Genomic DNA, 24,651 nt, shown 5'->3' with positions numbered 1-24,651 from the left:
TTAATGGTAGAAGGACAACATTTTCATTTTCATTACGATAAAAAGGGCGTGATATACACTACTCTGTCAGCAAATAAAATTGAAGCTGCTGGTTAACACTACAAATACGGACAAAAAGAGAGAAAAGGGTGTTCATTACAGTTTACTGTTATAAATTGAGGTTTTTTAAAACTATTGCTTGGTCTCCATCCTGTCGCGTTTAGGATATTCGTTTATCCAGAGTAACTGCGCTAAGTTTGTTCTTTCGTCTGCGCCTTAGCTGTTTTTTTTTTTATTAAATCCAAAATTCTGTCATCGTTCCAAAACGACGCGTCTTCGTGGACGACGGGCGTGTGCGCAGTAGCTTGCCGATGTAGCAGATGGTTACATACGTAGTAAACGAAAAATCAGTAGAGAGCTTTTATGTGGTGAGTGAAAATGGATCTACAGCAATGAATAAATAAACAGCGTGGTAGTAAAACTCAAGTGGACAAACGTGCAGCTCGGTCAGTCGTGACTTAGGTTCAGGAGGGGAAAAAAGCCTACGCATGAAAGATCGTTTCAAGTCAGTCATATGAAGACCAGCCGCATAATCGCTTTCATAATGCGGGCGTGAGTAACATACCAGAGTAAAACGGAGGGGAACTGAGTGTAGCCTAACGGAGGGCCAGTTTGCGGCTCGCCACCTTAGGCTCGACGTCCCCGACAAGCGGGGAAGTGTGTTATCGAGACACCAGTATGTCGAACCGAAAGCACCGGGACAACCAGGAGATATGTGCCCGCAAGGTACGGGAGCTCGCCCAAATAGGAGCGAATAAACACTGCTTCGAGTGCAGTCAACCTGGGGTGACTTACATCGATATTACAGTTGGCTGCTACGTTTGCACATCATGCTCGGGAATGCTGTAAGTGGCCTTAAATATGTCTATAGCTATCGTCTGTTCTGCCCTTATGTAATTTTGAGAGTTCAATTGTAATTATTAGTATGTCTTGTGATAGTCTTACGTTATTGTCGGAGCTGTTTGTGTAACCAGATAGAATCATATAGTAGGCTATTACGTGTGTAGAGAATATCACCATAGGGTAAGCCCTCAGTGTCTCAGTAAGTCTGTAAGACACACGCCTTGGGTGTTTACATTTTAATTCACTCGATAATCACTACTTTGTCATTTTCAGGCGTGCCCCCATCGCGCCCGTGTTACGTTTCATTTCGTCATGGTACCAGATTTGGCGTCATTCTAAGCCTTTTTGTGCATGTCAGCAAGCTACCCAGTCCAGCGCTAGCTTAGGGACGCAGACATTTCCTAAGACATCAGTGGACTGTACTTTCTGATAGTTCCACGTAGGCTTTACAAGTAAGCTAATTCACCAACACAGAAAAATAAATAATTATACCCTTTTTCACGATTATATATTTCTGTTATGCATTCATTGTCGTCACCTTCATCCTCGGGCACCTGCATCACCTAACGGTTTTTTTTAAAAATTAATTTCTCAAAAATTCAATGTTTCATATTCCGCATACTCGTAATCTATATGTTTTAGCGTATTGCGTCTTTTTATGTGTACCTTTTCGCTTGTTTGCTTATGAATTTCTATTCGCGGTTTGTACCTCTTTCCTTTTTTCAGGAGGGGGCTCAACCCGCCCCACAGAGTCAAGTCCATTTCCATGACAACCTTTTCCCAACAGGAAGTAGAGTTTTTGCAAAACCATGGCAACGAGGTGAGTGGGGCACACAGTACAGTAACGGAGTGATGCTTCGTGAGTTATATGGGCGGTACCCATGCAATAACTACTTCCTATTGATTCGCCACCAGTGCGTAAACCACACCTTGTAATAAAACGCTGAGAAGCACAAAATAGGTTTGCAAGAGAACTTTGTGGACGACTTCAAATTACCTGGTCACTTGTTAAAAATAAATATGCTTTACTTGCATTCCATAAAGCCTTATTCAATATTTCTAAGAATTGTATAGGTTACTTAATAGCGTATTTATTCATGTGTTCTTGCAAGCGAGTGCGTGTTCTTGTTAGTGTGCGCCGTCCTGCAACAATGACTCATACATAACATCAATAGTCATAGTAATAAATAAAGACAGTTGTTTATTTAAACCACAACACTTTAAGATATAATTCAAACAATTCTTGAAATTATTCAAAACATAAACTTATAGGGAAAATGATCTGTTCTCAATTCGAGTGTGGACTTGAACTGCCTCTTCATTAAAAATGCAATATGCACTATGATATGCTATGTCCCCATCTAAAGACATTTTAGAGGATCTTTGAAGAAAAGCTGTTGGAGCTAATAAGAGTGGGATCAAAGGATCATCCATCCACAGTCAGGCAGTTGGAAGAAAATTAACATCATTGCTACCGTTCCTAGCAGTGGGTGACAGTGAATGTGTGTTCCTTGAAATCATCAAACAAGTGGACAAGACCCATATAGTTGCCGCTACAGATCCACAGGCATCCCCTGTACTTGATAACATCGGTTTACATATCTCGCATAAAAGAGCAAACACTGAATCCCAGTGGGAGATTATTACAGAAGGAAATCAGAGCACTACAAAAAGCATGGCTGCCTCGCTCAAGGTTGGTAAAGACTGCCCTGATGTTTCAAATTACTATTGAAGCAATGTTTTTGGTATACAGATAACTGCACACTGTTATATTTGGATTGCCTGCTAATAGATCACTATATACTGTAAAAAAAAAAAAAAAAAAAAAAATTCCAGCTGTGAAGCATGATGGAAGGTATGTACTGGTGTGGGCTGCTTGCTGTCTCAGGGACTGGATGGCTTGCAACCACTGAGAAACCAAATAATTCCAAGATGTATGACAAAATTCTATAGCAGAATGCCAGAGTTTATGCCTTTGATCCAAAATCAAAATGGGTTAGGTCCTGCAGCATGACAATAGTCCGAAACACAGCGGTAAATCAACAACACAATTGCTCAAACAGAAGACATTCTGGGTTTTAGAAGTCAGAGTCCTGATCTCAGTCCCACATTAATGCCGGGGTATGATCTGAACAGGCTGTTCATGCAAAAATTATTGGTAAGATTAAAGTTTTGATTATAGGAATATGCCACAAGATCTCTTAGTTTCTGTGAAGGACTGATCAGCAGTTACACAAAGCATTTAGCTAAGACATTGCCAATAAGGGTGGTAGCACTACTTACAAAATATATGGGTTCGCACATTTTTTTTTGCTTCAGTTACTTTGGCTGTTTAAATTATTTGTTTAATAAGATATGGTACTGTAATATTTCTATATTGCTTGCAACATAAGACTATGAGGAATGCTAGTAATTCAAAAGCTTGCAACTATATCTGTGTGACATGGTAAAATGGTATGTTGTCTAAGGCTATTCAGATATTTAAAATGAGGTGTAGGCTATTAAGGTTACGGATACAAATAAAAAGGCAACACACAGTGGAATCATGTGAATTATTGTGTTGTTCTTGAGTCCCACATGGTCTCCAGTGTCTCTGGTTCCCACCACAAGTACATTCTAAGTGCAGCGGGGAAAAAAATACATCCATTAGGTTGTAAACAACAGTGTTTCCCTAATTGTGGACATAGAAGGAGTTTCTTTCCTTTTGGTAAGAGGGTAGGTCATGTGGGAAAATGAATGTGGCAGTTCCTTGCTTGGTGAATGTGTGTGAGTGTGTGTTTTGTTCTTTTTTTTGGGGGGGGGGGGGGGGCTGAAGTGCATAAATATTGAATGGGAGTGTAAGTGCACACATCTGAAGTATCTGTGAAGGGCTTCACATTCTTTCATAGCCTACACATACACACACACACACACACACACACACACACACACATAAGCTGTCTGACAACTATTTATTATAAGTCACCCATTTGTTCCAGCAATAGTCCCTTATTAATGATTTGTTGGTAGGAACATTTTTTAGGGAAACAGTCCTAAATCAGTAGTCTCAAGTCTCTGAGTCAATTCCTCTACTCCTGCACAAATGGTATTGCTGACTGTGGCAGATATGCACTGTAGATATGAATAGGAATGAATAGCCATTGACCATTGTAATTGCTTGGCTGAAGAATCTGTGTGTGTGTGTGTGTGTACGTGTGTGTGTGTGTGTGTGTTTAAGAGACTGCAGGATTTCAAGGCTTTGACTTGTTTTGTGTATTGTTGGCTGGACTTCATAATTTGTCAACCCAGCATGCAGGTCATTGATTAAACACATGACTGATCACAGGAGCTTAATGGGAGTCTGAAAACATATTCTACATTTATGGGAACTGCAGGTTGGGAAGAGGACCTGGCTCTGTACATTTGACCCAAAGATTGATGGCTGCTTTGACACACGCGATTCACAGAAGTTTAAAGAATTTCTTCAGGATAAATACGAGAGAAAGAAATGGTAAGTTTCTACACATCTAATATTAAAGTGTACATGGAAGGTGGTATATGTTAGGGTATCTCCAAAATTTGAGTTTGATGTTAATCATTCAGCCTTATGTTTATTCGTCCATGCATCAATCTATTTAATACATACACATATTTGTCTGTCTATCCATCCATCTATAAATACATCCATCTATTCATAATACTTTGTTTAAGATAAATGCATCAACCGTCAAAATGAATCATTCTATCCATCCATCCATCCATCCATCCATCCATCCATCCACCCTTATTACACATACATCCATTCATCCATCTGTCCATCCATTCATCCATCTGTCTCTTTGCTCTGGTGGTTCTTATGGAGTATCTTTTAATCTTCTAGGCATTTCTCTAAGAGCAAGACCAGGAGAGATGTGGAAGGTCCGTGGAGCCCGGGGGTTCAGGCTGTGCCTGTTCCCCATGGCCCTGCTCAGAGTCAGCCTCCCCTTGGGCATGCCCTGAACCCCATTGCCAGGCCATCACGCACGCTGGTGAGAAGGATAGAAACTTGGGGAGCGGGAGGGAGGTTATATAAAACAAAAATGTTCAGTAGAGGCTGAAAAGAGAAAATACATGAAGATAGACATTTAGAATGAATAAAAAGCATAATGCACAAAAATTAGGAAGGCGTGCAAGTCAGTTTTTATTCTGTCAGACTAATATACATAAATATATAGGGCGACTCCTTTATCTTGCAAACTTCATTAGTAGGGTGTATGAATGTATATTTGTATGTCCGTGCTTGTCCCAAAGTCTCAGTCTCAGTTATCAGCGTGGGATAGACCTCCAGCTGTGTCTCCAGCTGATGTCCGTACAGAGATGTTTACAGCTCGGCCCACTCGATCACAGAGCTTCAGAGACCCCACCATTAAAGGTACAGTTCACTCTCTTCTCCTCTTCTCTCCTTTCTATTTGCTTTCTCATATCTTGTCTGTCTCAATGACAATCATATTCTGTATGCTCTTTGTGTTTTTATACCCTCAAAATATTTTTTAGTGTGATGATTCACTTTATAATAATTTTCAACAACCTCTCCACCTCCACATTTAATCTTTCTTTCACACTCTCTGACTCACTTTCTCTCACACTCTTTCTCGCCTACTCTTTCTCACTCTCTCACACTCTCTCCCACTCACACAATTTCTCTTTCTCTCCCCCTCTTTCACACTCACACTCTTTCTCAGATTCATTATTAGGTGGGCTGGAGAGGCAGAGGCCAGGGACAATTTCACCAGGAATGGGACCCCAAAGCCGCCTCCCCTCTTTCCCAGCTCTCCCCCGTCCTTCAGGTAAACACACACCACACACACACACACACACACACACACACACACACACACGCACACACACACACACACACACATACATACACATACACACAGACACACAGACACAGACACATACACAGACACACACACACACTCACACACATATACACATGCACACTCACACACAAGACACACACACGCAATACACACACACTCACACACACACACACACACACACACATATGCACATGCACACACAGACACACACACACTCAGACACACACACACACACATACACACACACACACACACACACATACACATGCACATGCACATGCACACACAGACACACACACACTCAAACAGACACACACACACACACACACACAGACACATACACACAGACAGACAGACACATACACACACAGACACACACCCACACGCACACACACATACACATACACACAGACACACACACACTCACATACATATACACATGCACACTCACACACAAGACACACACACACACACAATACACACACACTCACACACACACACACACACACAGACACATACACATGCACATGCACACACAGACACTCAAACAGACACACACACACACACACACACACACACACACACACACACACACACACACACACACACACACACACGCATGTAGATTCACACATGCCCAGAAAGTTAATGTTTTTTCTATTCCTAAGCTGTCTTTCCTTTTGTCTCTATGTATTCTATCATCTTAGCAAGTAGCACTTTCAAAAACAGCTTCACACTAGGTAAGCCACATAGTGTAATGGCTTGTATGTGTGCATGTACTACCATCTCAATTATCTGTCTGACCACAAGTCTGAGGACAAGCTAATGGGACTAGGGAAATCAAATCGGTAAAAAACTATGTGTGTGTGTATTTGTGTGTGTATATGTGTATTTATAAGAAAAAGAGATTGACCATGCAATGTTTATTTTTGTTAATTATATGTCTTGTGCTATGCATGTACCCAGAGTCAATTTCAGAAAGGTTTGACTTTGTCATTAGCAGTGGATGTGTGTTGGTCAGTTGTTCCTCTGCCACTGTCTCTTAAAGATGAAGCATCATGCTGAATATATATTTGTTGTATTTGCATGGAAATGTGTCACAATCATCTCAAAGGGCTGAGAGGAAAAGATGTGCGATATGTTGGGTATATGTGAATCGATATCTAAATGCTAGCGATGGCATGGCCATTGATAGAATGCTATTGAACGGGCTCTGCATGGGCTCCAGGCTGGGACTTCAAAGCTCTGAGTCTCAGTGTCAGCAGGTGAAGAGGAGACACCCTGATCTCTGGTAACCAAAAATAAAAGCTTTACAGGAGAGATATATTTTGATAACACTAGGGCAGAGCTTTTGGAATGTTGTGGAATTTTCTAATGATTAGCGATCTTGATTCTGTTGAGTTCATTCACACACAGCTATACTTAACAGTACATGCAATCATAATTTTCCGAACAAAAAATTTTTTTTTTGTGAACTGCAGGAATATGGATCAAGAAAAGTGCTATATTAGGTAAGGTTCAGTTGTCCTTAATGAAGATAGGAATGTAATGGGCCAGACAGTGCAGTGCAGAGGTTTACTCACATATAACATTGTGCTAATGAAAGGCTTCTTAATCTGTGTTGGCGCTGGGACAGTGCATAACCATGCACTCTGCTGGTCCCTCGAGACTGGCCTTGTCCTTCAGGGGTCTGACTGACCCTCATCTTTCTGATTTAGGTCGCACAATCTCCTCAGGAGGTGGAGGTCCCTTCAGGGCATTTCCTAAATCTCTGAGCCTGGATCTTGGCGGTCGTGGCTCCGCACACAGTGTCCTGAGCCCTTCGGCTCCGCCCCGTGTCTCTCAGGATAGGTATTGCTGCCCGTTGTCTCAGCTTGACAAGGCCTTTTCCAACAGCACACCTGCCACAGGTAACTGTCCACTGACTGTATATTCCCTAATTGTTTTGCTTATTGGTCAGATATGTAAACTGATGCCTTTTCCAAGATATATATATGTGTGTTTTTTAAGTCTAAATGTATTTGTTAATATTGTATTAGGTGTTGTTTCTACTGTGGTTACGTATAAGGGTAAAATAGTTCAGTTTGTTTTCGACATGTGTAAGAATGGCCTCCTCTTAAATGCATCTGAGGTATATAAAGAGAGTGGCCATATGCAGAAGCCAACAAGTGAGGGAGTTTTACTAAACAAGTACTTGCTCATGGTGGCAAATGGGGATTCATGATATGGATGAAATACTACAAATTTATATTTTTACAGAGTGTGATTGTGATATGATTTGCAATACATTATTAACAAATTGTCTGAGAAATTTAGCTGTAAGGAACTGTGACAGAGATCATAATCTAATGAACAGGTCTCTGTAGAAGGCAGTTTTGCTCCTAAAGTCTACAGTTAACATGATCCTTAAGTCCTCCAAGAGGGTCACCTAAAAGAGCTTCACTTGAGTTAATACAGTAATTGAATGATACTTAAAGTGATGATGAGATTCTCATAAGGGAAAACAGCATTGGCAAGCCAATGACAATACATCAAAAACAGCAATGAAAAGGGGTCTCAGTGTGACTGTAAACGGGGTGTCTTTGTAGTCGTTTCCACAGCTCCCTCTAGTGGCCCACCACAATACAGCACCCTGTTTGGCAACAGGCTCTCTTCTAGTTCCACACCGGCAAGGTAAGATGCTATAGGTTGTACAAATTGATTGGACAGCATTTCCTGAACCAAATGTTACTCTTACTCAATCATGAAAGCACCAGGTTGACTACAGTAATCACTCATGGTGAACATAAACAAAATCAGGAATATACCAGCATGAGAGATTCTCTTTACTGCAGTATTTTCATGATTTCAAATCCATTAAAATCAGTGATGCTCCCTTGTCCTCTCCTAGCTCCCCAGGTGTTCCAGAGGTCACTTCTGCTTCTCAGACATTTGCAAGTGAGCAAATTTATTAATTAAAAAGACCTTTGTGGATAAATCAGTAAAGAGCACAATCCAAAGCACATTTAGTTTACATTACTCATGTCTATATTTTTCTCTCTCTCTATTCCCCTCTGTCTCTTCCTCCCTTCTTCTCTGCAGATTTTCCCAATCCATTCAGCTCTGCAGCCAGTACCTCTCAGCCTGCTCTATCACCAAGTAATCCATTCAACAGTACAGCCAAAAGTAAGCCAGATCCCAGAGGTTTCTGAATCACGCTGTTATCCAGTCCTTGTAATGGGTCAACATTCTGTGGATTACTGTTGCTTGATGTAGTGTTACAAAACACGCACGCATGCACACACACACATATACACACACACACACACACACACACACACACACACACACACACACACACACACACACACCTACCTTGCATTTCATATATGCATACAACAACACAGGGTTGCTTCTTTTAATTCCAGATTAAGAAAAATTATGGTTTGGAAACCAAAATACAATTTTTTAAAACTCTTTTTAAATTCTTCTTATGACTTCTTATGACAAGCAACATGTCAATGTAAAACTGCATGAATCTTTTCAAATATTAAAGGCCCACTGCAACTCCAAGCACAAAACTACAGATATAAAACATTACGTATTATAGTAGGTTAAATTTAGGGAGTTTTAGAGAGCTTTTATTCCTTTAAATCAAATAAACTGTTTACTCCTAGAAATGTTCTTAAACCAAATACACAAATACAGTACCAAGAAAAACAGTGATGTCACCTGGTCAGAGCAAATGGTTTTCTAAGACAAAGTGCAGGCTACAGTCTTAGAAACATGACACCCTCTCTTAAATCCGGAAGGCATTAATCATGTGAGTGCAATGAGATCGACCATCCCTTTGTATGTCTGAGACATCTCACTCTAGGCCCACTGAACCATGACCAGCCCCTAATTAATCTATAAGTCATGGGATATAAAAGCCAAACACTGAGCAGCGTATTCATGCTGTGAAACCTGATACACACTGGCCCATCGTCCTTCCTCTCGGCAGCACGATTCCATGCATGGAGGAGATGGGAGAGCCCCAAGCCTGGATGGGTGGTGGGACAGGGGCGCTCTGACATGTCTGGGTGGGTGGGGGCCGCATAGGGTGGTGGGATGGGGGCTCTGGCATGTTACCAAGCCAGTAGTCAGAATCCACTGAGTGATGAAACATGGCAGCTGTGACATCTGATGTCACAGCCATTTTAACAAATATTGTTAATCACTGTTTATTAGAAAGTTTATTATGAAAAAGAACTTCTGCATATCAATTAAACATGGTGAAATTGTGCATTGCACATAATGAAAGTCCAGAGGGACAGTACATGACTGTTGAGCTTAACACAGTTGAATCAATTGTAATATAATTACATTAGTACTGTCACACTTCAAATATAGTTCAACTTTAGCAAACAGAACTTGATGAGATACATAACAACCCAAATCAGTGTTTTTTTGAAGAGTACAACACAACATGATGTATTCCAACATGAATTCCTTGTCATTTCCATTGTAATTGTTCCTGGTTGACAGGTGACTGCAGTACAGTTGTGACACCCTCTTCATCAGCTTTCTTTCCTCACTCCGACTCCTTCCCTGCCCAGAATGCTTTTCCACACGAGCGAACCAATAAGCATGAGGCAAATGGTGAGTGCACACTTTCTCTTGTGTAACCATCCACAAGCTTCAGTAAACGGCTGGTATAGTCTTAAAAAAAAACCTTAAAGGGGTATTTGGGTTTATTGTGCCTTAATCTATGTACTGTAGATGAACTGACTATTTCAACTGAAAACAATTTTGATGCATCTATTTTTACTTCAAAATAATGGGAAATAGTGTCTGAAACACAGAGTAAGTAGTTGGGATTGTAAATAGGTGCTTAAAAACAAAAAGGTGAAACACCTATGTTGTAAATCTGTCATGATTTTTTCTGTTTTGTAAATTAGGAGGTTAGACGGATGTTAGACATGTAGAAGTACTTTCACATATAGGACTACATTTCCCAATGAAAGGATATCTTAGAGTAACCTTTTATAGTTTTGCTCTGGAGTTGAAAAAATGGACAAAACTTTACACAAACAGCCTTGCTAAGATATCCTCTCTTCCTAATCTTATCCACTTGTAGTAAGAGTCTATTAGGCATATCAGTTAATTAAATATGGTGAAACTGTGCTTTGCACAATTGTGCTTTAGCATTTACGTTTATTGACAATACTGTCATGTAAAAGACATGTAAAAATGTTTGTCTGTGGTAATAGACAGCTTACTACAGTTGAGTAGGTGTCTGATTGGATTATAAAATGAGTGTGTCTGATTGTTGATACACCTGGTTTGTAGGTTTCACTTCTTTCCCTATGACTGAGTCAACCACCAAAGTCCAGCGACCGATGTCTGTCAACCCATTTACTGTGAGTAGCAGCAACTACTGCTCCCTAGAAATGTATGGTTGCACATTCAATCTCTCTTTTGCTAACAGTTCATTTAAAAAAGTCAAATTGAATACAGAATAGTGTACATAGTTAGTTTAGATAGTCTAGTTTGGATACTGTAGTTGGATGTCTTAACCAGGTTAAGGCAATAAAACTAGGCCAAATATAGGCCAAACGTACAAATGTTTCCATGAGAGGGTCATTTGTGAGTGTGCATATATAAAAGTGTCCTTGTATATAAGTGTGTATGTGTGTGTGTGCGTGATCATGAACTTAATTCCTACCCATTTGTTCTCTCAGGGGAATGTTTACCCCACCAGAGGAGCGTCACTGAACCCTTTCATCTGATCCCACTACCCTTCGGCTACAGAGAGAGAGAGAGAGAGAGAGAGAATATATGTATGTGAGCAAGAGACAGATAACTCTAAAGAACTGGTGCCATTTCAATGCCTCTAAAGAATTCCCCTTTCAGATAGAAGGAAAATACACATGCCTGCCCAGTCTTCTTAGTGTAGGTTAATGTGTGTGTATTAAAGAGTGTATTACTTATGTCTATATTCCCAATGTGTGTGTGTGTGTGTGTGTGTGTGTGTGTGTGTGTGTGTGTGTGCACAAACTACAAATCGAAGGTTTGTGTATGTCTGTGTATGTTTGTGTATTCGTTTGTGTGGGTGGGTGTATTCATGCCATACCTTGGATGTGTTTGATAATAGAAATCAACTCATGGTATAATAGCAAGAAGATATTCATGTTATTGTTCAGGTACACACATGCATATATACACACACATGTACACACACACACGCACTTAGCCCTATAGACAGCTGCTTTTACTTCTGCTTCTGTCTCATCTCAAAACCTTTTCTAGTCTTTAGCCTCCACCCAACTAAGCTGTGTTTCAGCAAAGACTCTTACGTATCAAGTTCCAGGCATTAAAGAAATGCAGAGGGCAGCAGGCAACTTGTGCTTCATATAACCTGTACATTTTTCCTTAGCTCTGACTGGCCAGCCTTCAGTTCTCCCAATGCATGTTAATAGGAGTGTGTTAATGAATCAGTCTTTTTCATGTGTTTGTGTATGTATGTGCAGCATTTAGCATTTATTTCAACATGAGCATTTAGTTTTTTTTAAAGATCGCATTTTAAAGCATTTCTATGTGTGCGGTCAGACTGCATGCACACCAGGAGTGAGAAGCTGCTGAATGTACTGCATTTTCAGCGATCTCTAAAAGTCTAACTCATGTATATGGACCAAATATTGTCATGTTCCTGTACATTTTTTCCTCCCATTTTTCTTTAATTTTTGTACTGATTCATTTAAAAGGTTTTTGTAAAGAGAAGTGTTCATAAAAGGCTATTCATATTTGTCAGTGTGCATCTAATTGTTTATTATATATATATATATATATATATATATATATATATATATATATATATATATATATATATATATATATATAATGGAAACCAAGCATTACCTTGAATTTGCTGCTTATGGATTTCATGCAATATATATTTTTAAAATAGCATTTACATTTATATTTTTATCTGTATAATACCATCGTTGCATTACGAATGTATTTGCACTTCTTTATGGCTTTCAACTGGAAATTAAAAAGAAAGGTATTACTTTCACCTTCAGTGTGACCTAGCCTAATTATTATTTCAGGATGACTGCAGCTTTCTCAAAATAGCTGGCAGACATTATAGCTGTAGTACTAGAAATAACCAGCAGATGGCGCAAATTAATTTAAGCAAATTGGAGACCAATCGGAACCGCCTTTAAATTAATATTTGTAACTAATTCAAAATGGAAGTAGTCCAGTAGAACTAATCCGCTCTTGTGAGTTATTCTTAATACTTTCCTAAAATGTTGTTTTTAACAGATAACTAATAAATAACAACGCGCTGTTGTATGTTATAGTTATATTAATACAATTTATAAATAATAATAAAAAAAGATTTTAGATTTAGTGGGGCTAACGGTATAATTTAAGAAAATGTTAAACTTGAATCAGTGCGTCAAAAATGGCTAGTAAAGTTTGGAATGTTTGGTCAGGACGATTCAGCAGCAAATGAAATCTGATTCTAGTTCGCAGCCTCGTGCTCTGGAGCCAGTCTCCCCCCTCTCGTGCTCTCACACACTCTTAACTACAGAGGGACGATAAGTGACAGGCCCCACAGTAGCACCGTGTGCTAGGATTTAGAGGCGGGGAGCTGGAGGACTGTATCGTATTGTAGCTTCAGTAATGGGATTTAACTACTCAGGCTAATAAATAGACTAGAACGGAGTTACTTGCAGACGGCGCCGCATGTGCACGTCTGTACGGCTGGGTACTTGCGCGGTTTAGGCTCGTACAGGAAAAAGCAGCGTTTAGCTAATGACATTATTTTTGGAAAGGGGAAAAACTGCACGAACCTCTCTCTCCTTGCGTAAATGACTTTTCTGAAGGGAGAGAGGGGGACAAGAGATATATTTGTGGTTACCTAGTTCGGCTAAACTTACCGGTGAAGGATTAACAATCCATCTGCCGAACCATGGAGAACCAGGCAGCCGAACCGCCAGCCTACGATGATGTTCGGAAAAGCGGCTATCTCCGTAAACAGAAATCCATGCACCGGCGATACTTCGTCCTGCGAACAGCCTCAGAGCGTGGCCCGGCCCGACTCGAATATTATGAAAGTGAGAAGAAATTTCGTGGAAAAGCGCCCGTTCCCAAGAAAGCACTGGCTCTGGAGACGTGCTTCAACATCAACAAACGGGCCGACTCAAAGAACAAACACATGATCGTTCTGTACACCCGGGCCGAGAGCTTCGCGGTTGCGGCGGACAACGAGGCTGACCAGGACGAATGGTATCAAGCGATGGTAGACCTCCAGTGCAAAAGTAAGCCCGTCAAATTCGCCCCAATACTTTGTCGGTGGCGAGCTCACTGAGCGCACTCGCATGTGTAGCGTAAAGCGCAGTTCTTGAATTCACGTGGCAAGTTTTGACGGCCTCTTACTTTGTTTCCAATATGTGGGGTTTCAGAGTAGTGCAAAGATTACAGGTTTGCGCTGGAGGAGTAAGTATAATGTACCGTAGGCTACACGGTTTTATGGAGCACTTCTGCACAGAATATCGCACGACATAAAGCATGTGCTTTTAGTGCATCCGATCTGTTGACTAAGATCATTTCAGTCACTGCCGATTTCGTATATATGTATCTTTATATGGTGTTTATATATTTGACCACTACATTGATTTACTAATACGGTGCCTTTTCCTTCTATCTTGGTGTGCACTATTGTGGGAAATTGTTCGGGCTTGGTCGTTGGCTTTGGAGAAGGGTGTAAAACTATTTGCGACCCTTATGTTCCAGTTGTTTTGCGGGTCTTTCTTATCCACGCCGCCACGCGGAGGACATAGCTTATCGTATACGTTCAATGGTGATTATTTCCTCAGGCAGTTAACAACACCATCCGATCTTCAGAAGGAGAAACAAAATGTTTTCCTGTTTAAGAAGAATCAGTTCTCAGTTGTACTCGCTTTCTTTGCTTGAGCCCTGCTATTTTCTGGAAGTCAGCAAGGAACGAGTGCCAGAGTACACATTTCTGCTTGCATTTTTCTGATGTTTGTACTGTGCTGCCACTCATACACGCAAAACCTAGCAAAATAATCAGTGAGTGCGCAAAGGCGTTTGTTTACAAAGTTATAGTGTGTGGAGCCAAATCCTTCTGTTCAATGCCCAGAATCATTTTAATCTCTTAATTCTGAGCACAAAAGCATTCCCCACAAATCCAGATGACCCACTAGATGTCATTTCCAGCAGTGTTTGTGTCAGCTAGCCTGCACTATGTGAAATGACTCAGAATCTCACAGTTGTCCATTTTGTAAGGGACTGGACCTTAAGACAGCCTAAAGTAAACAGCAGCGAAAAGGTCAATGACCATGTCTCTCTCTCGTAATCAACCCATCTGCTTGCCTGACCGTCCTTTGGCCTCAAGAGATATCACTGATAAACCATGTGACTCATATTCAGCAAATGAGAATCTTAGGCAAGTGTGGTGTTACCTGTCATCTATTATATAAATGAGTTAAGTGAATGGCTGCTCGATTGTTTAACCGGCATCTTTTAGGTTTAAGTCACAACGGTCATTTTAAATTCATTTGCCTAATAATAATTTCGTCTTGGGTGTTGATAGTCAGAGCTTGTGATTTGCCCAAAAAGTAATTAATTAATTAATTAATTCATTCATTCATTCATTCATTCATTCAGTTGGTTAATTGTCTGTTTATGCTTGTTCCCTTACTTGCATGCTTGCAAGAAGAACAAGCATTTCACTCATATGAGTGTCCAAACTCATTTATTGCAGTTGGTTTTAAAGAGCGGAAACCAGCAAGGAAAGTTTTCATTTAGCAACCAACATTTCTGAGATAAATGGAACCTTTGGTATGTACTGTAGTGTAAGGTACTGTAGCCTGCTGCACAGTACTGGTATGGATAAAAGTATTCGCACCCCTTGAACCCAAAGGAAGAACACTGAATTATGGGTAGGGGGTGAGGCAGTGCACATAGACAAATATTTTCCCATTGACTAGGTTCCTGGAGCTAAGATGCTCAGTTTCCCCTGCCTATTACTTCTACAACCACAGTTTGAGGATGGAGGCCACAGTTAGTCATTGGAGGGTTTTATATGTGGAAAAGTTTGGAAAAGAAGGGAACATTTTCAACCAGCAAGTTTAAACAATGCTGAACAATCTAGTTCAGAAACCAAGTGTTGACAGACGCACTCATGCTGATACAGACCCAGACACACATGCAATCACACACGAACACACATACACTTTCGCACGCACACACACACACACACACACGCACACACACACACGCACGCACGCACGCATTCAGCAAAGTAGGTCCTGGGAAGCTTACTTGTACAAAAAGATCTGGTGGAGGACATACAGTGCAGAGTAGATATTCCAGTGCTCTGTATTTGTTCAGCTGTGAGGAGGTACTGTGGCAGAGGAACAGCACTCCACACCACCTGACTGGTCCACAGACACAAACACACGTGCACACGCTCACACACACACACACACACACACACACACACACACACACACACACACACACACACACACACACACACAGAAAGTGGTGAGCTCTCATAGCAAGTCTTCAGGGTTTAGTCTGTTAGGGTTCTCTTTCATATATATATATATATATGAACTAAACAGAGTGGAGGACTGCAGTGAGACTGTCAGAAACTGAGGGTGAGAGATGGTATTGGCTGAATCGTGGATGTGTTTTATTTTCCTGTGTCTGTAAGTCAGGTCCAGAAAATTGACTGCAGCTAAGCGTCAGAGAACTGAGTTTGTTTACAATCACACTGCACCACTATACAGTCACTGCCTCAAGGTGTGTGTGTGTGTGTGCGCGCATGTGTGTGAAGGAGATCCCAATCAGTGGCTGTTGTTTAGAGGTTAAACTCTTCTAAGTCTTGCTTATCTCCATAATGTGATGGTAATTATTGTCCCTGTGAGTGTCTCTCTTTGCCACACACAGAGTGCTATTTAACTACTTTCTAAATATGCTGTAATAGCCTGGATCACACAAGCTTGGGCCTGTTACACGACTATTTCCTATAGTTTGACCTCAGCCAACACTGCATTACAGCAGCGTCTGAATCTTGTCCTCAGACAACTAAAACATACCCTTTCCCCTGAATGACCTTGTGTTGGCAGTTCGTCCAGTGGCTGGAATAGGCATATACTGTCTCACTACAAAGTAGGCCTGTCATTGAGTCTACCAGCACAGTATGGTTTGATATGATTGTGTTGTAACAAAGTTACACAGGATGACGATGTTAGTGTTTGTCTGTCTGTCTATTAAATCCCTTGTTGTACAGCTTATACTGAATTAGACCTGTTTCATTAACACTTGTATAGAACAAAACCACACACTCACATGCAGACACACTAAAGCTGACCTCATTCTCTCATTTCATCCCCACCAGAAATTTCTCACTTTAATTGACTGAATTACGAGTGGGACTTTTATTTTTTGACTGGCTCATAATAGCCACTGAAGAGAGTGAGTTCACTGGGTCCCTTTGATCGTAACCCGTGAGATATTTCTTGCTTGCCAGCACTGTCCAGGAAGATCGTTTTGAGGTAAAATTAAATGAATAGCTTCAGTTTTAAGGGAAGCAGCAGTCAGGCTTTCACTGAGGCACCACTGGTGTTTAGGACTCTTAGTGCGGTTCTGGGAAATGATGTCCGTGCTCACCAGACATTGGGAAGCTTCGAGACTGAACGTGTTTGGCATTGTGTGCTGTTGGAGCCGACCCAGGCCGTGCTCAGGAGAACGTGCCACTCGGGTCCTCTCACTGGCTCTCAAAATGCGCGTATTGCCAAATAGTGTACAGCCTCCAAATCATGTAGGACTGTTTACAGCACAGGATAATTGAGTCAAGCCTGTGGCCCAAAATATAGACCTAGAACATATGGAATGCCGTGCGCAACACACGGCCACACAGAGACAGGCAAATTCGTTTTCTTGTAAGTGCACTCAAAAAAAGTATAGCCCAGATTTTCAAACCAGTGGCATCTCAGCCACCTCCTTGTGAACACAGGTCTCAGAACTTCTGCTCAAGCTTTAGGATATGAGCCTGCTGTCAGACATATGCACAGAGTCTGGAAAACAGCACGTCACCTGCTATGCACCACTATTAACGGCATGGGTAGTGTGCTTTTGAGAGAGTTCCACCTTTCCTAGTGGAATCTCTCATAGTGCTACTGGGAACTATAAGGAATGAGTGGGGATTCACAGTTTAAAGATCAGCCACTGATCATACCAGGATTACTCCAAAACACACAAACACTCAAAAATGCACACAGCTTCATATGGTAGTGGCGTGACTAACAGCAATGAAAGGTTTCACCCGTTCACCTTATACATTATGCCTTACACTCCAGCCTGTATATGAAGATTCTACAAAGAGATGTTAGACAGATGACATGCTGCTTTTTAGAGTTCATATTTATTAATTAATTTATTTTTAAAAATCACAAATAATTTTGTGGGCCCCTTCCTGAAATCAGATGCAGAGATACCAGTAGGCGTTCCCAGTGGGGAAACAGAGTTGCTGTACCCAGAAGCACCACTGATCATGTGAGGTTTTTAGAGATTTTGGTTCTGATTAGGCCTACCGCTAGACCAACAGGTAGATCTGCCTCTAAAGCTGGGTGTGGTTGTGGTAGCCCTGTATAAGCAAGCCTGGGGACTTAAAAGAGTATCCTGTGTACTTTCCCTGCTAAAGTGACAGCAGAGTGCTCTGTGTGTGTGTGTGTGTGTGTGTGTGTGTGTGTGTGTGTGTGTGTGTGTGTGTGTCACAGTGAACTAGGTTTACTATGCCAGGTCTCAGTGGTAAACAGCAGATCTTCTCCCGCTCCCCCACTCAGTTACTGCTGTCATGGTTCTGAGATCAAGCTTGCTATGAACAGCAAAAAGAGGACCACAAACAGTGTCCTCAAACGACATGTGAAATGGAAAATTAAAGACAGACCTAAGTTCACGATTCTGACCAGCAAGCATCAGAGAGGGTAGGACAGTGCCAGCTTCTGTGTGTAAATGTATATACGTGTGTGTGTGTGTGTGTGTCTGGGTATGTGTGTATGTGTGCATCTATCTGTGTTCTCTGATAACAAAAAACACGTGTGAAAAGACGCTCATTTAGAGGTGTGTGTGTGTGTGTGTGTGTGTGTGTGTGTGTGTGTGTGCACGTGTGCATGTGTGTGTGAATGGCTCTGGTTGGGAGAAAGAGGCGGGAGTGTGAGACAGACGGGGACACTTGGCAGCTAAGTAGAGACTTTGAGATCCCAGGTTTTATTTATTCTGGATGAATCACACACTTGCTCTCTCTGTTTCTCTTTCTCTCTCATATACACACACATTCAAACACACAGACGCACACAAACATGCACAGCTGTTTTTCTTTCTTTGCCACTGACTTGTCTTTGTCCTATAAAAAAAAGCTGAAAGCACTCATAACTGGACTTTGGCCCTCACTTAGTACAGCATTTTGTCCTCATTAAGAAACAATCCCTCTCATAAACATCTCTCTCTTTTCAGTGATTAGTAAACAACTGGTCCCTGATGGATCTCATCTGTATTGATCTTGACTTCGATACAGTGCACCATTTCAATCAGATTATTAATTCAGGTTATTTGTGGTTTTATTTTAAAGTAATTTCTTTTTGTCAGTGTATTGATTTTTTTTCTTTTTTTTCCTTTTTTGTTTGTTTTGATTGCTGTTATTGTTATTGCGCCATCGTCTCTGTGCACACCAAACCGCTCTTATGTAACCGAGTCTGCACCCTGATCACCCCCTACCTCCCACTCCCCATCATCTCTGGCTCCCTGTGGTGGTGTACAATAACACACACACACACACAGCTTAAAAACTGAAACCCAGTTGGATGACAGATATTAGGCCAAACTCTGCTTCTCAAATTGGTTCTGGATACAGCTGAGCCAAGGCTAGACCAGTGTTGTCATGCTTGTGAATCTCTCTAAGCAAGCTGGATCTGTTTGAGGCATAGGTGTCATGAATCCCCTCAAATCTGTGTGTTTGTGTGTGCGTGCATGCTATTATGAGTACAGTGTGTTTGTTTCACTGACCAAGCCAAGCTCAACTACACTGTTGTTTGTGACCTATTTTTTGATTGTGTGTACGAGTCATGTGTGTGTACAAGTACATGGATGTGAGTCTGTATACACATCTGTGCACATACAGAACACCAGGACCTCAGCATACCTAATGAGCCCCACCTTGTCGATATGTCTGCCAGCTGACATCAAATCTTGATCATCAGGTGACCAGAACAAACAGGCTCTAAAGCCCCAATACACAAAACGAAAGAAAGTGTTGTGAAAGAGAGAGATTGTGTGTGTGTGTGTGTGTGTGTGTGTAGGCGTGCATGCATGCGTGCGTGTGTTTGTGTGTGTGTGTGTGTGTGTGTATGTGTGTGCCCGCCATCAAAGCAGAGGGAGGTAGTGCAGGCAGGGCACTAATCATCACAGATTTAATGTAAGCCAGTGGCTGTGATTATTACTGCCAATGAGACACAAGAGGAAAACAAGCACAGAGTAGCCGCACAGAAATACACTAGTAAAATCCAATATGAACCAATATGAACTAGGGCTGTGTTGGCTGTGCCCTCTGTGTGTGTGTGTGTGGGGGGGGGGGGGGTCGCCATGTTTCCATTCACATACTGAACTAAATTTAAGTAACAAATTGTTGCCAAAAAAAAAGCTAGACTGCATTTTCCTTCACCTCTGTTTGGGTGAATAATACTTACTACCATATGTTTGTAAGTACCTTCACTACAGGAAGAATGGATAGAGTGCATGAAGAAGTTGAAAGAACCAAAGGAAAAATCTGATCTCATTTCCTCTTTCTTTCAGTCCATAGGCAAAATGCATTTGCTAGTACTCCAGTACTGATAATGGCCATTCAGGGGAGGTCTCTTACATACAGCAGAGATGGCGCATGGTGGAGATTTACATTAGCACTTTAGCTATAGATTATTTTATTTTAGTAAATGAGTATTTTACCGATTACTCCGTCGATTAAGTAAACAGAAAAGGAATACATTTGCTTTATTAAAGAGCAATAGTAAATATACAAGAGAACATGTCAGTTCTCTTAAAATGAACTAATTGGTTTCTTTTTCAGAAAATAATTTTTAGTATTTAAATTGCAAACAACAATATGGGTCAAAACTAAGCCTATTTTAGTGCATTTAATTTTAATTCACACAACATTTGTGTGAAACCAGAATGTTTTTGAAAACATCTAGATTTCTCAGAACACAGAGCAGTTTATTAACCCAGTGTAGAAAAGTTGATTCCCTAAAAAGATATTTTTTTATTCATTCACTTCATTCATTCGAAATATAACTGTACGTAACGTAACTTACTCCAGTCCATTTTATTTAAATACCTAATACACAGATCCAAAAATGTCAAATTCGCCTTTACTCAAACATATCGCCTTCACTAGAACCTGCTCGACCTTTAATTCTGTGAAGATACTGAATTCTAAGAGCTTATTCGTAGCCTCTCTGTCGCTTGCTAATGATTCAAGACGATGCACAAAAAATACCTTTAAAAAAGTCACCTTTGGCTTCTTCATGTTATCCTCCCGCCTTTCTGTGTTAGAATACAATATAACCTCGCTTTAATGCTGCGGTATGCTCCCACATTTTTGTTGTTAGCGAGCCTAGTATTTAGCTACTGAATCTGTTTGAATCTGTTTTCGGTTTGCCAGATATTTTGCTAATATTTTGCGCGAGTCTATGGGGCATAGTTATTTGTATTAAACAAAACTTCGATGCAAATAATTAGCATCAATGATTTTTAGTATTCAAGTCACTCAAGTTTCAAGGAATCGTTTTTGCCCTATTTACATAGACTCTTTCCTGAACATTGTAAAATGTTAAGTGGCAATGATGTGATTGCCATTACATCACTTATTCATGACCTTGATTTCTATTACAGTTTATCACAATTTCTTCATCAACAAAATGCATTACCTCAAGGGAGCATTAAAGGGATTTTGAGAAATTTGCAAATTCTATAATTAATCTTTAATTGATGCATACATTTTTGCCTTAAAACACTTACAAATGCATATGTGTATGCATGTTTCTTTAACTAAGTTATAAGATATAAGATACTGTTTGTGTGTTTATACTAAACACATTTGATCTATACCACATTAAGGATAGTAAAAGTACTCTGTTTAATATTATGTTGCTTAGCAGACACATATATATAACACAAATATATCATTACTGATATTCAGTACTTGTCCATTTTGGTCGCAGAGCATACATATTAGTAAGCTTTGTGATGACCTCACTATGGTATATAACTGAGGACTTCATGATAACTCTTAAACACGCATATGAATCCAAAATGATTTGCTTTTTGTAGGGTTTTTTTATGGTTTGTAGGTGCATTTTTGGCCAGGCTTTTTACTTTCTTTAAAATGACCAGCGAAAACAGGTTTTCAATTTTAAGATTGGTTTAAGATGTGATTCGCGCCCCCCCCCCCCCCCCCCCCAGGTTATGATTAGCTCCAGTTGCTCCTAGGCGAAATCTGTCGTGGTGTTCTGTAAAGGAGGAACTTATGGCACGGCGTGTTCTTAGATCAAAGGCACTGGAAGAGAGCAATACCAGCATGAAGTGCTGTGTATTTATGCAAAATGGATTTGAAGTAAGCATTCATTAGGTAGAAAGAGCACATGCTGTCAAGAGGCTCTTTTAAAATACCATATAGAAACTGTCTGTGTGTGTCAGAGAGATCTGCTTTTTCAGACTTGTACTTTAACTTGCATTTGTCCATTATTTAACAAAATCCTTTTTCTCTCAGTCACTCTTTTTCTCTTTCTCTGTATCTGTTTCTGTCCGTCTGCTCACTCATCACTCAATATTGCTTCATCGTTTTCTTTCCTTCTGTCTGTCTGCAAGTTTTTAAAATCATATTTTTCTGTGTGTATGTCTAAGGACAGCTCAGCTGGAAGTGAGAGGGGTGGACTCAGACTATTAAATATGTGTGTACCTTTGTTTCATAACACATCTAATGTTGTCTACAAGCTTCAGAGTCACACAAACAACACAGACATACTTAAATGCATGCACATACACAGGCAGTGTTATGTATTATTGAACATTGGCTTTAGTGATGCTAGTGGTGTGGTAATGAAACAACTAAAACCCTACCCCTAAATTTACCACTTAGATGTAAAAACCCTTTTGCCTCTTTTCAGTTTTTGAAAAAAAAAAAAAAATTAGCACTACTTCTATAAAATATTAATGTGACCTTGCGAGGACCAGCAAATATCTTGACATATCACCCTTCTGTTGGAATCAGGTTTGGCATTTTGCGAGTGCACTAACATTGTGAAAGCTGCAATGTAGGGGTGAGTCAGAGTTGTGTGCGTGATGTCCTAGTGGTCGAGCACCGCAGTCAGCTCTCCTCTATATGGTTGCGATTGTGTCTCGTTCTCTGTTCTGTCCTACACACGTTCTGTGGCACAGAAACACAAACAATGGATTTGGGAATATTGTGTGTTTCTGAAATTTTTTTCAGACACCGAAATACGAAAATACGAAACCTTTGAACACACAGGCGTGCACACACACAAATATGCATGAACACATACATGTACACAAGATAATGTGAATTTATGCTTTTGTAGTGAGATCTGTTTCTCACTCTCTTATACACTCGAGTCTCAGTGTGAAGATAATAAAGACAAAGAAGTGAAGGAAGAACACATACACATTAACTTCCGAAAGCTCAATGGCTTTGATTATATTATGTCAACAAACAGCGCACAATAGTTTCTCACAACTCATCTCTTAAAGGCACAGATAGTTCAGCTACATTGTAGTTGCAGTTATTACACATGATGAAACAGCTCACACACAAACATGCCAGACACAAACATTCAGACATAAATGCACATTATTTATATGATTATCTAAGCTGGTGGCAGACCTTAGAAGAGCACTTATGTAATGATATGCCTCTTTATATACAGAATAACAAGACACAACTACACAAAAACTCCTGCAGTATGCAGAAAGAGCAAGAGAGAACCTTTCAGGTATTGCTGTGACTGCTTTTGGCTTATTTTGCTTTTTCCACTTATTGAACATTTTCTTTGGTGCTGGTCGTCACTTAAATACCTTTAACAGAACAAGAGACATTACTGTGTACCATTTACACAGGTGAAGGTGGCATGTAGTGCTAGAAGACTATGTACATTGGAGTGTTCTAAGTGTTATCATGAAGAAAACTGGACAGTGACTACTTAATAAATAAGCTATCAATCTTTTAGAATGAATCCAGAAGTGATAAATATGATATATACATTGAACTCATGTAGATATCCAGCTGTAGCTGAATGCACTCTGACTGTATATTATAAGAATGCGTTATTGCAGATTTTCTCTGCTTCTGTCATCACAAAAATGCCTTTTCTATACTTCTGTTTTACTGCAGAGTTCAAGTGAAATTTGCAAAGCAATTAGTTTAAACTTTTTGCTTTTTTTCCCCACAAACTTGTATATTTTTCTTGTTGCTGTTGTTCTCTGAAATGTGCTGCACAGTCTGGCTTTTCCATGCAGGTGGGATTTGAATATGGTGGGGGTGGAAGTGCAGCACTGAACTGCAACATGCGGGTGGCAGCTTTTTGGACATGGAGGTGTACCTTGTGGTGAAGTCAGTCAGTGCTTGTAGTGTGCGTGCAGAAAACAGCGAGCTCAGGAGTTTTCCTAAGAACTTGTTTATCAGTGGACCAGGCTTGCATAACTGCAAGAGCTGTATTGGTGGAGAAATGATAGCATTCTCTCCCTTCCCTCCATACTGCATCTGAGGTGAGTGGGAAGGTCATTTTGGTTTTCATAGCTTCCTGGTTTCAAACTTTCAGGTTGTTCCTGAGAGCCTCTAGTTACCGTTGCACGTGCT

The 24,651-nt window shown here is 40.5% G+C and overlaps 2 protein-coding genes and 1 long non-coding RNA gene across 6 annotated transcripts in view; 2 read left to right on the top strand and 1 right to left on the bottom strand.

Annotated features, from left to right (window-relative positions):
- The first annotated feature begins 82 nt into the window (after positions 1-82).
- Positions 83-12,503, top strand: agfg2 (ArfGAP with FG repeats 2). 3 transcript variants are annotated; one of them, XM_027031352.2, is made up of 15 exons: positions 795-884; positions 1,156-1,334; positions 1,609-1,702; positions 4,257-4,372; positions 4,742-4,889; positions 5,152-5,272; positions 5,583-5,687; positions 6,431-6,463; positions 7,442-7,633; positions 8,312-8,396; positions 8,614-8,660; positions 8,805-8,888; positions 10,230-10,343; positions 11,034-11,104; positions 11,426-12,503. In XM_027031352.2, exons 3-15 carry the CDS (start codon positions 1,649-1,651, stop codon positions 11,471-11,473), a joined length of 1,218 nt encoding a protein of 405 aa, XP_026887153.2. In that variant the 5' UTR covers positions 795-884; positions 1,156-1,334; positions 1,609-1,648; the 3' UTR covers positions 11,474-12,503. The 3 variants fall into 3 exon arrangements, with proteins under 3 accessions (XP_026887151.2, XP_026887152.2, XP_026887153.2); XM_027031350.2 differs by lacking the exon at positions 1,156-1,334 and having other exon boundaries at positions 83-884; XM_027031351.2 differs by lacking the exons at positions 1,156-1,334; positions 6,431-6,463 and having other exon boundaries at positions 83-884.
- Positions 11,044-13,714, bottom strand: LOC113591004. The gene is made up of 3 exons (XR_003412155.2): positions 13,631-13,714; positions 11,410-11,489; positions 11,044-11,128 (listed from the first exon to the last, which is right to left on the bottom strand). It is a non-coding gene; the product is annotated as an uncharacterized LOC113591004 (long non-coding RNA).
- The window catches only part of si:ch73-335l21.1 (insulin receptor substrate 1-B), a 32,835-nt gene continuing 21,821 nt past the window's right edge, over positions 13,638-24,651 (top strand). For both annotated transcript variants that reach the window (XM_027031349.2, XM_027031348.2), the window contains exon 1: positions 13,638-14,011. In XM_027031349.2, coding sequence (XP_026887150.2) covers positions 13,663-14,011 — 349 coding nt within the window. In that variant the 5' untranslated portion in view covers positions 13,638-13,662. The remainder of the gene's footprint in view (positions 14,012-24,651) is intronic.

Source organism: Electrophorus electricus, chromosome 19 (genome assembly GCF_013358815.1).
Source record: "Electrophorus electricus isolate fEleEle1 chromosome 19, fEleEle1.pri, whole genome shotgun sequence".
Taxonomy (NCBI): Eukaryota; Metazoa; Chordata; class Actinopteri; order Gymnotiformes; family Gymnotidae; genus Electrophorus; species Electrophorus electricus.
Note: the sequence above shows the minus strand (reverse complement) of the source record. Positions and strands in the feature narration are given on the sequence as shown.

Coding starts and splice junctions, on each gene's coding strand:
- agfg2 (XM_027031350.2), top strand. CDS start 718: ATGTCGAACCGAAAGCACCGGGACAACCAGGAGATATGTGCCCGCAAG. Junction 1,703..4,256: donor TGCAAAACCATGGCAACGAG/GTGAGTGGGGCA, acceptor TGGGAACTGCAG/GTTGGGAAGAGGACCTGGCT. Junction 4,373..4,741: donor AAATACGAGAGAAAGAAATG/GTAAGTTTCTAC, acceptor TTAATCTTCTAG/GCATTTCTCTAAGAGCAAGA.